Consider the following 11,952-nt stretch of genomic DNA (forward strand, 5'->3'; position numbering starts at 1 on the left):
TTTGTTTCTTGTTCCTTAATGATATCCTGGGCAAATTCTACACATTTCTTGCCATTTTGTTTATTAAAAAAAAAAAGGTCCATTCCACTTTGAAGCTCCAGTTTCACATATGATTTAAACTCCTCCTCGCTGGACTCCAGGAGGTTTGGAGTTGGGAAAGGAGGATTATCTGCTCTATCATTCTTCCTTCTCCAACCCTTGGAGTGGAAAAGGTGCGATCTCTTTGTATACCTCCTCTCCATTGTCTTTTCAACACTAACCATTTTAAGGTCATGGGCTAGGAGAGAATAGAGGAGGCAGAGATCTTCCTATATAACTGCCACATTTGTGATGCTAAGGCATGACTGGTATTTTCCTATCTATTCTTGTGTTCCTATGTTCCCGTAAATAGATTTTCCTGTCTATTCTTTGTGTTCCCATGTCCTCTGCTTTCGAGATGTGTGGTTTTATGAGGGAGTTCATCTTCACTCACACCTTTTCTGTCTCTGCCTCCTTCTGGCCCTGCCTGTGATTCTATTTCCCCTCCAGATGAAGCACTGTCTTCCAAGAAGAGCAATGTGATGACTATGCCATGGTTTCTGCTGCCTCATATAACCCCTCTGCTCCCTCCCATGGAGCCAGGTCCTCTCTGGCATTCTCAGAGGGCTGAGAGTAACTAGGATGCCTTTGGCCACCATTCTTTCCCTAGGCACTCCACACTAAGGCTCCTTCTTGCCCTTTAGCCATAGATTATTTCTGCAAGCCTTTCCTCTTCAGTTCCCTCTCAAAATGACATGCGGGAACCAAGCTTTTCTAAGAAATCCCTCACTATCATCAGCTATAGTGGCAACAAAGGGATGGAATGGGGGCTGCTCTATTGTTCTGCAGTCAACAAGCCTCTAGCTGGGGGTACGATCCCAATCCCGGTCTCTCCTTGTGTGGCATCTCATTCTCCCAGATAATTTTCTTGGAATCCCACCTCATTCATTTAAATTCTGGAGGTGAGGGAATTACCTCATGAGAAAGGAAGGGAAAGGAACTACCTCCCACTGAGAAAACAGCACGCTCTTCCTCCCCGCCACCCCTCCTAATCTCCTTATAATTATTTGTTTGCTGGGCAATGATTGTGGTTAGTAGGGCCTGTTTAGCTGCCTGCCTCTCAGTAAACTCTGGGGGGATTATCAGGCCCCAATGTTGGCAGCTCTATTTAGACTGTGGGATATCAGTGCTTCTTATTTTCAGACGAAGCTCCAAGGCAACAGTAAAAATCCCACTCAGTATCTTGTTATATAAACAATAGCTCTGCTCAGCCTTCTACTGTAGCTGTTCAAAATATGGGCACAAAAGTTGATTTTAATTTTACTTTGCTTAGTGCTGTTTTCACCACTTTGAAAATCTTGATAAGCATCGAAGTGCTCTGAGCATGTGGAAAGCCCTGGGGAAGGTCAGTACGGTGTGCAATAACACAAAATAAACAAATTAACTTCTCTCCTGCACAAAGTGTGCACAGTCATGACAGAAAAAACAGGGTGCTTTCTTTTGAGGCTGACCTGGTTTTCAAGAAGTAGGAATGAAGGTTAGGGAAGGGAGGTATGGCAAACAGAGAGAGAGAGAAAAGAAAAAAAAAAAAAGGAGGGAAAGGAGGAAAGGGTGGGAGAGAGAGAGATTGAGAACAGAGACACTCCTTGCTTTCATTCCTGGTTCGCATGGACACAGCCCAGAAGGAGCGCTGTGAGACCCTCTAGGGACAGGCTAGAAGCTGGCAGGCTTCTTTTACCCACAGAGCTATTTAGAGCTCTGGCCTCTCCAGCAGGGATTGGTGCCATGGCCCAAGGAGCTAGCATTCCTGACCAGGGGAGGTAGGGAGGGACGAAGAGAGCTTTCAAGTGTATTTAACATTCTCCTCGCAACCCTCTCCAACGGTCTCCCTCCGTCCTTCCTCCAAACACCAGACTCCTAAGTTTACTGAAGAAAAATAAGTTCATTAATCCAGACTCAGCCTGACATAGCAAAAGAAACAAGACATAGTCTTATGGTGAAAACCCTGGATTTGGAGGTAAGTTCTACTGGCCCTGTTCTTTAATAAAAGTTTAGTCTATGCTTTAGACCCTCAAACAAGTGCCTTAAAATGTATTTCTTTCCCATGTCTTGACCTTATCCTCCTTTTTAATGTTAAGCTTTTTTTCTGTATTATTAATCACCAAACCTTTTATTGACAGCAATCTGTTTATATCCTGAGCACAGGTTGTGCTCTTAGCTCTGAGAAAAGTATTATAGAGACTCAAAGGAGAGAAAAATGTGTCCCTACTTAGTGCTCTTTAGAGGAGAAAGAAGTAGGTGTGGGCTTAGACATCAGGGTACATGGAGGCAGGAGAGCATCTAAAGCCTGAGAAGATGGATGGGGATGAAAAGAGGAGCTTTCGCCCAATCTAAGCAGCTTCCCTAGTGTTGCCCAGACTACTCATCATGAATGCTGTTCTACTTTATAGTCAGGATACCCCAATCTTCTGCTTTTAGAGAAAGCTCGTTGAGAGTAGGAACTGTGTCTCATTCACCATTACTCTTAGCTTTTAGCATAGCACCTGGCATACAGTAGGATTACAGGCTGAATGAACCTACGCATATGTAAATTAATGAACTGGCAGGGTGCGGAAAGGAATGGCCGTGTCCTAAGTTCCTAAATCCTCTCCAGACCTCTGAGCAGCCTCTTTGGGAGCCTTTAAGAAACAGTAAAATAGGCTTTTCTTATTGGGTGAATAATGCCTTATGTATGTAGACTGCCTTTTTTTTCCAAAGAGTTGTTCTTACACTTCTCACTTGATCTTCATGGAAATCTTACTGGGAGCTGTGTTGGGGGAGCCTATTGTATTGTATCACTATTTTATTGACAGGGAGGCTGAGGCTCAGAGGAATGACTACCCTCAATCCTGTGTTACTCTGGAAACTGATTTAACAATACTGTGATTTCATCTCACTAGGCACATGTGGTTTCAGAAATACACAGGTTCAACCACTGATCTCTGATTAAAAGCTGGAGGTCAGTATCCCAGTCTTCCATTTATCAGGTTACTTGTGATATACCTTATTGCCTCTAGACCATAAAGAAGATGAAGAGGCACATGGTCAGGGGACAATTGTATAAGCATTTTGATTTGGAGAGGAAGAATGCCAAGCAGGCTGAAGCCAGACTGGACCAAAGGCTGCAGAGACTGGAGGATATCTGCCTCTACCATGTGAAATTGCTGACCTGGGAGCAGAGGCAGCTCCAAAAAGAACTGCAGAGGTTGCAGCAAGGTAAGACTTCCAGGACTGGGGAGGACGATGCCCCAGAGGCACAGCAGGGCAGCGCGCCCATCACTCCGCTGAGGCCCTTTCAGAGCCCTGAGTGCCAAGACAGCGAGAGCTTTTGATCACAGCCGGGACTTTAGGCTGCCTAACCTTCCTTGGCCCTCCCCCGTCAATTACATAGCTCCCCGCAGCAGCCTACTCATAAGCCTTCTTGAGCTAACATTTCTCAGGCTTCCAGTCACTGCCATCTTTCAAGTTAGCTCTTTCTTGCTTAAATCCTTTGTTTTCTACTTTTAAATTTTATTTTTCATTTTGCTTTTCTTTCATTATCTGGGCTGATTTGGTTTCACCCTTTTTTAAATATCTGATCTTTCTCTTTTGGATCTAACAACAATTTAATGAGCAGTTACTAATGTGCAAGTCACTGTCCTAGCCCACTTTATGAAAGTTAAAAAAGAAAGGAAAGAAAAAATTTCTCTGGAATTAGTACCTCAGCTTCCTCCAATGTAAAATAAAAGTATTTCCTACCTTATGAAGTTATTTGAGGATTCAGTGAGCACTTGGAATAGTACCAAAACATAAAGTAAGTGCTATGTAAGTGCCCACTCTTATCAATTAAAAATTGTTACACAATTGAAACCCTTCTACTGTCTTTGTTGAAAATTGTCACAGTTGTACAGTCTGTAGAAACTAATTCTCCTTTGTTCATCATTAAAATAATTAGATTTTAATATTACTTAAAAATTCAGCACAGGAAATAAATATCTCGGCTCTTGAAGACTACATCCTTTCTTACTGAAGGCAAGTGCCAGAACTCAGGAGTCCGAAATGGCCAGAGCATGTTCAAGAGGAAGGCCAGGTGCTGTAAATGAACATAAAATATTTCAGGTCAACACAGCTTATACATGACATAAAGGCCAAGAGTAATAGCCAAATATCTAGGCTGGGAATTCTTTCTAACCTCCAGCTTTGGGTTTGAAAGATACTCTGAGTAACTAACTGAACTCCTCTGCTTTCAATTTCCCTGTCTGCAATAAATGGTTAAGCCAATGTAGAATGAGAGCTCACATACTGGAAAAGGGTCTTAGAAGCCATTTGGTTGATTCCCACTCTTATTCAAAAAGGACACTGAAGATCAGATGCCTACTCTCAGGAGGGTGTACAAAAGGCCAGGCCCTAGTCAGTGGCTGTCCTAGATGAGTAGAGTTGGGTTGGAAAGAGTATGAATCAGGAGGCAGAAAACTTTGATTCAGGTGCTTCTGCCTCCATGTCCTTTGGGAAGTCATATTATCTCTAAGCCCCAGACTTCTTGACAGTAAAATCGGGGATACAGGAAGGAAGCAATATGTATTAAGTCTCAGTATTTCTTAGGCACTGTGCTAGGCAATAGTTTTCCATGATTCATTTAAATGGAATTGTTATTGAGATTCAATGATATGCCAGTGAGTGGATTATTTAAGATGCATGTTGCCCATCCTTTGAGTCAGCAGGTTAAAAATTAGGCTTAAAAATCCACATTTTTAACGGAGATGATACTAAGGTAGATTATTCTGGGACAGTTGTATTTCAGACCAGACTTTGCAAAACAGCTACTCAGGTAGAGTCTGGAATGCAAATATGAAAAACCATGGTCTCTGCCCTCAAGGTGCTCATATTTAAATTGGACAGTAGTTCCGCTTATAAAAAATGATGATCAAAACTGCTAATTGAGTTCTTCACAAAGTAGGGCAGGAACATAAAAAGGTTCCTGTGTCTATCAGAGGACTTTAGCTAAGATTTCCCAAAAGACACAGTGTGTGAGCAGAATCTTAGAGGCGGAGGAGAATGGCGGAAAGGGTGGGAAGTTTGTCAGGAGGACGTATGGAATGGGGCCGCTCCCAGCAGAAGGAATAGTATGTATAAAGGCACATACATGAGCACTGCTTGCCTCAAATAGCTCAGTATTGCAGGCATGTGACATGGAAGTGGGGAAGAGGAGAAGGTGTAGTTACAGTTTTCAGAGACAACACAAAATAGCCAATGTCTCCAATCCAATCAAATCATGAATGGCTTCACAGAGAGTTCACCCTGTAGGGTTTGAGACTGGTGAAAATTACGTGTTCAAATGTTAAAAAGATCATTCTGGATGCAAAGTTTAAGGTAAAATAGACCTCAGGCTATAGTCAAAGTAGACCTGATAGAATTAGAAAGTTCAGGCCATAGTTTCAAGGCCTAAACTAGGGCATTGGTCAAGTGGAGAAAATGAGAAGACGAGCATCTCAAGATACTTAGAAAGTAGAATTGTCAGAGCTTTAAGACTAAATATATATCCAAGGGTAAAGAAAACCAGAATAAAAAGTGTATTACCTGGCACAAAGTGGGTGCTCAAATGAGCTTGTCAAATCTGGTAACTAGGTGGGCAGAAGTACCATACCTTCACAGAGAGAACATCGGAGAAACATCAAGTTTCAGAGAAAAGATATGTTCATTTCTGAACCTATTGGCCCCATAGGTCTAAACTTCAGAAAACAGAACTTTCTGGGAGAAGTAACTCAAAATCCCTCAGTTTATGTGGAATAGGTGAAGTTCTTACATGGAAGAAACCCCCACAAAAGACCCAAGGAGACAACGAAGGAAGAGAGGCTCACAGAGAACTCTTCCTTGCTCTGATCATTCCTCAAAGAAGTGATCATATGAAAGAGTATTAGGAGTCAATGTGAATTCTAGGTTCCCTATCTGGTCATATTCCCTCTGCTTAGTGCCTACAAACCGAAATGTAGATTTAAAGAGTTCTTTCCCATTAGAGCAAAACTAGTCCAAGACTTTCAACTCTAAATGACCAATTCATGAGATGTCTTAAAAACTAATTGAGTTCTCCATAGCAGCTATGACTGCAAGATGCTAAAACATCAACTCAACAAGTGAAAAGTCCACTTAGTCATGGCTGGCAGTTGCAAACTCACAGGTGGGTAGGAGGTCACATAATTGTGGTGAAGGAGACAATCCACTCACACCCAGTCATTTTGTTTTTGAAAACATTGTGCTTGCCAAGTAAAATGTTCAAAGGAAACCTCCATGGGCTTAGCCAGTTTAAACCTCTGATCTTAGTGTTTCTAAATCCTCTTTAACATATGCTAGGTAAACACTGGAAAACTGCTTTAAATTTTCCCGTTTCCATCTATCACACCAGATCAACCTAATGTGTAATATATACCAAGGTTTATACACATTGGTTCTCTAAAAGCCTAGTTTGCAGAATTATTTTTCTTCTTATATTAGTTTTCTAGGGCTGCCATAACAAAGAACTACAAACCGAGTGCCTTAAACAAAAAAAATGTATTGCCTTACAATTCTAGAGTCTACAAGTTCAAAATCAATATGTCAGACATGTTGGTTCCTTCTGAAAATTGTGAGGGAAGGCTCTATTGCAGGCCTCTCCCCTTGGCTTACAGATGGCTGTCTTCTCCCTGTGTCTCTTAGTGTTCTCCCTGTGTGTGTCTGTGCGTTCTAAGTTCCTTTCCTTATAAGGACACCGGTAATATAGGATTAGGACCCACCCTAATGACCTCATTTTAATTTTATTATCTCTGTAAAGACCTTATCTCCAAATAAGCTCCCACTCTGAGGTACTGGGGGTTAGGACTTGAACATAAAAAATTTGAGGACACAATCCAACTCATAACACTTCTTAATTAACTCAAAGCAGAAACCATGAAGAAAAAGTTCTCCTCTTATTTGGGGAATGGAATTCAGAAGAGATCAGAAGATGTTCTCATGTTCTCACCACAGGGAGGGCAGAAGCACAGAGCCCCACAGGCTAAGAAAATGAGGTAAGAAATTGATTACTAAACTCATAGGTATGACATTAAGTCCCTCTTCCCAACTGACCTCTTTAAACTGTTTTCCTGAAGAAATGCTCCGTTCCCCTTCTTAAGTGAGACATTTTCCCTACATTGTTACCATTCAATTCCACCCTCCACCCCATTCCCACCTACATTAACTTTGCTGATAGTGAAGGGGGCCACATTCTAGTAAGTTGAAAGGTCTAAAGAAGAGCCTCTTTACTGGTTTTCAGAGATCTTTCTTTTATCTCCTTTCTCAGAGCATTGGCAACACATATGACCCAAGTCACATATAAAAGCAAGTCCCAGATGCCTCCTTCACATGATGCTGGCCTCAAAGACCCCATGAAGAACAAAAAGCAGCTACTCTCTCAAAATAACAGAACTGCCTGCTTCATAAAAGAGCAACCACAAGCCCAAGAGAAAGATTCTGTGAATCCACTGAAGGACGTAGACTCCAGCAAAGGCATCTCTGTTTTGTGCCAAAATCAAGAGGTTTCCACCAACGCCATAGAACAAGGTCCTAGTTCCAGCCCAGCTAGTGATAGTGGAATGGCTTGTGCTGATGAGACCAGATCAAAAGATGTTGCTCTAAAGCCAGATGGTAACACTGGAAAACAAATTCCCCCAAATCACATGGAATGTGCAGGAAGCTTCAAAGGCGAGTTCACAAAGCCAACCTTCTTAGAGTTGCTTTCAAAGGCCAGAAATGCCCATTATCTCCGGCACAGGGTCCCCCCTGAGTCTGAGAGATTGCTTAGCATTGGGGAGATATTTGGGCATGGGGAATCCTCATCGTCCAGGGCAGGAAAGGAGTGTGAAAACAGGGTGCCTTCTAAGTTTCTTCCTCTCTAACCATTTAACATAGCCTGACAATAACATATGCCATTATTGCTAAGGAAATGTGCTCCTCAAATGACTATATTAAGCAATACAGAGAAAAACAAACAAACATAATTGGATTACAATTTTATTTTAAACTCCCTACTATTTTCCGGGAATATAATATTTCTTGAATGAACAATGCTAATATATGAAAAAGGAGAGGAGGAATGAATCTTCGGAAAATATTTTAAGTGATATGTCTATGATGTCATCAAATATATGAATATATATTGATGACTGGACTTGGGAAAACAGTAAAAGTCTTGCCTTCAGGGACTTCCTGTTTCCTCTAGGAGATTCTCATGGTGCCACCTGCTGGCAAAATGGCGTAGCTATTCTCTTTGTTTTAGTTTGATACATAGTAGTGGTAGGAACAGGAATGTGATTGTAAAGATGTACTGTAACATGGTCTATAAAGAAAATCTGCTCTTTAACCACACCCATGTGGTCTCTTTGGAATCTCTTTCCTTCTTTCCTTTATTTACAGATAGCTCCATTTTAGTTTTCACCTTCCCACTTTCAACCTGCTCATATCAAATTTTTTGAATCCTATTGAAAGAATAATGGACAATCTTTTCCCTCTCGTATCTTCAAGAATCAAAGGATTTAAAAAACTTTTAATCATCTCCCAACATGCTGTCAAATGCATAGCAGACTCTATCAAAATGATTTCACTGTAAAATGAGAGGTACTAACATTGTTAACAAGTTATTGTTTCAAGTAGGCCTCTTTGACTTGGGCTACACTGTAAAAGAATCGATTAGATTTTGTTTCCCATCCAATGGATCCAAATATCACACTAAAAATAAGTAATATCATAAGTCATCAGAAAACAATAGCTTTTTGTTAATGCATTTTAAACTTATTGTCTACCTAATGAAGTGTAGAATAAAATCATCACCACTTTTTATCTATACTGACTCTATTAGGAAAACCATCTTTCCCCATAGGTCTCAAAGAAATCATGCCTCTACGGTGGATAAATTCAAATCTTCAGCCCAGTAACAAATTTTAATTCCAGAAGAGTAAAATTGAGGGCCTATTTCATATCTGGCATCAATAGTTGATGTAACCCAGCTTGGGATATTTTGATGAAACAAGATTATTTAGCTCAGAAATGATAAAGGACCCCAACCTACTAATATTAGAAAGGGCCTGAAATGAAGATTAATTCATATTTAATTTATAGTTCATTAAATATAAATTTGAAGTACATTTAATTTGAAAACATTTCATTTAATTCAGATTTAGAATTCCTTGTGTTTAACAATAGTAATTCCTAATAGCTCCGATTTTTCAGTACCTCCCCCCATCCTGACACATTCCACAGAGCATGCCAACAACTGATCCTCAAAACAATGCTGCAAAATAATTTTCTTTATCCCCATTTTACAGATAAGGAAGTTGAGGGAAGAGTGGTGGCAACTTGCTAATAGATGGCAGACCAGCGTTTGATCTCTCCTCTACTCAATTTCCTTGCTCACGCTCTTTCATTACACCACACTACCACCTATCTGAAGACAAAAGCTCAGATCAAACATGTGAGAGTCAGTTTCATTAGCCCAGTCTCTGGCCTTCAACGGGGAGACAATACTTTATAGTGAAAGGAACACAAGAAATCTGCTTCCTCCAACATTTTCTTCCTTGAAGCAAAGCAACAGAAGAAGGCAGGCCATAGGTGACAGAACTGATTGATTCACGAAAACTTAACTCGTTTGCACCAGCCATGCCTGGGCCAACAGGAATAGGCATACAACAATTAGAGAACCCCTTTGTAAACTGCACAAGCTCTTTCTTAAAAGTTCTTTCTTCTTGTCTTCTACGCAAGCCTTGCCCATTGTCATCACAATTCTCCCTCAAGGCTGAGTCCTGAGCAAATGGTTTGTCACTGCTAAGTGGGTCTTTTCACTGTACTAGCTCTCACAGGGCTAAGGGGCCATCACAAGGCAGGAGGGAGCCAGCCTCAGCCCAGGCCTCTGCTCCACTTGGTTCCACGCCCTCTGTTCCAAGTCCACCTCACTCCTGCCATCTACAGAAGTGAACATTCTGCATGTTCCTCTTTGCTGTCTTGCTTGTGTCTTCATATACATCTGACAGACCCAGATCTGTCTGCACTTCTAAAATCAATATTTTAGCACATCCTGTTTTAAATAATATTTCATGCATTGCCACAAAATTATACATTTAAAAATCTTCTAACCACCTGGATTTTATCTTCTTATCATTTAGTCTAATACATTTTTCTTCTTCAATACAATGGATGTAATACTCTGATTAGTACAACTTAACACAATCAAAGAGAATGCTGCTGCATAGAGCCTTTCTTGTGTAACTCATTAAATTCTAAAGAACAGTTAAATCCTTAATCCTCACACAGCACACGGTGCTCTAGGATGGCTTGCTGGCGACCAGTCCACAGTCACTTTACTTATACCAGTGGTTCTCAGCTAGGAGCAAATGTGCCCCCTACCCCCAAAAAACATCTAGCACTGTCCAGAGATATTTCTGGTTGTCATAACTGAGGTGAGGGGGCTGCTACTGGAGTCTAGTAGGTAGGGACCATAAATTCTATAATACATGGGGCAGCCCTCTAAAACAAAGAATTAACAAGCCCAAAACATCAATAGTGCCAAGATTGGAAAGTCCACCCTGTACCATTACATTAAATATTCAAAAAACCTTTTGAGACAGAAAATCAGGGACATACTTGCTACCATTTTACAGATAAAGAAATAGAGGCTTATGATAAGTAAAATAGCTTTCTCCATACCAGAATGTGGATGAGGAACAAAGACCAGAGTACTCTTTTCCCATACTCTCCTCTCAAAGAAGATGGGGAATGACATGTGTCCAATGGCTTCTGCCCTCGTTTTCAGTTAAGAAATGCTTTCAACCCTACAAATACAAACCTTTAACATTCAAATTAGTAACACATGGTTAAAAGGGATAATTTATACTTCAGTTTTGAGAAAACATTTTTTATTACATTCATTCATTCATTCATTCAGAGATGTATTGGGGACAGATGATCCCTTCCCTATTTCCTCCCCCATGAGGAAGAAGGGGCTTTTGACTTGTTGCCTTAACTCATTCAATGGGAAAAGATTCCATTTCTCACCTAGAGGCAGAGGCAGCTGGAAACTCCCAGAGGTAGAGGCTCAGTCTCTCACCCAGGGTCCCCAGGTTCTGGAGGCTACTGAAGAGCACCCTGAAGGGTGTCACAATCCTCAGTGTTGGGGGAAAGTTGGGTAAGTTGTTACCAAGAACACTGGAGGGACCAGCTCCTCTCAGAGTGAAATGAGCCTTGAAGGAAGGGCAGAGGGAATCATGCTTGGGCAAGTGCTTTGCCCTCACATCAAGAGTACCAGGGAAGCAGAGGGTACCAGTCCAAAGAGATGTCAGCAGCCCTACCTCACCAGTGACAGCCAGAATAGCAAGCAACCATTGCAAAACAAAAAAAAATGGGGAGGAGCCACAGGTGTGTGGACCAGTGCATGAACCCTCATCTCCATCCACACCTACTGGGTCAGGCATTCAGGCACTGAAGGCAGAACCAGGGAGAGCGGGCAGCCAGGTCCTCCTCTTCTGCCTGAGGCCACTGCAGTAGAACAGAAGTTCCACCGGGTGGAGAAGAAAGACTTTAAACTGGACGAGAATCATAAGTAATAATAACCTAAATGCAGTTAAATGAATATCTACCGGAAATAAAACTTTTAAAACAGAAGTGCATGGAAGTTATCAGATCAGACTGAAATAATATTAAGCAAAGTTGGTCATAGTTACTGGGGGTAAGAAAAGATAGCCGTTCCATGTTTATACCTCACCGAACTGAGATTTCTCAACCTAACCTATATAAAGATGCATTGCACTGAATTACACTGGCTATAAGAAATACAGGTTTTTATTATATGGTCCTCATCTCAAATGCGGCTTGGGGCATGTGTGGCCCCCTTAAGATTTATAGGAAAAAAAATGTTTT

At 41.2% G+C, this 11,952-nt stretch overlaps 1 protein-coding gene across 1 annotated transcript; it reads left to right on the forward strand.

Annotated features, from left to right (window-relative positions):
* Window positions 1-1,867: 1,867 nt before the first annotated feature.
* On the forward strand, window positions 1,868-11,697 carry CCDC190 (coiled-coil domain containing 190). Its single transcript, XM_032159110.2, has 4 exons — window positions 1,868-2,035; window positions 3,075-3,273; window positions 6,953-7,076; window positions 7,349-11,697. Exons 1-4 carry the CDS (start codon window positions 2,012-2,014, stop codon window positions 7,941-7,943), a joined length of 942 nt encoding a protein of 313 aa, XP_032015001.1. The 5' UTR covers window positions 1,868-2,011; the 3' UTR covers window positions 7,944-11,697.
* Window positions 11,698-11,952: the final 255 nt, after the last annotated feature.

The sequence above is a fragment of the Hylobates moloch genome, unplaced genomic scaffold, assembly GCF_009828535.3.
Source record: "Hylobates moloch isolate HMO894 unplaced genomic scaffold, HMol_V3 SCAFFOLD_8, whole genome shotgun sequence".
NCBI classification, from domain to species: domain Eukaryota; kingdom Metazoa; phylum Chordata; class Mammalia; order Primates; family Hylobatidae; genus Hylobates; species Hylobates moloch.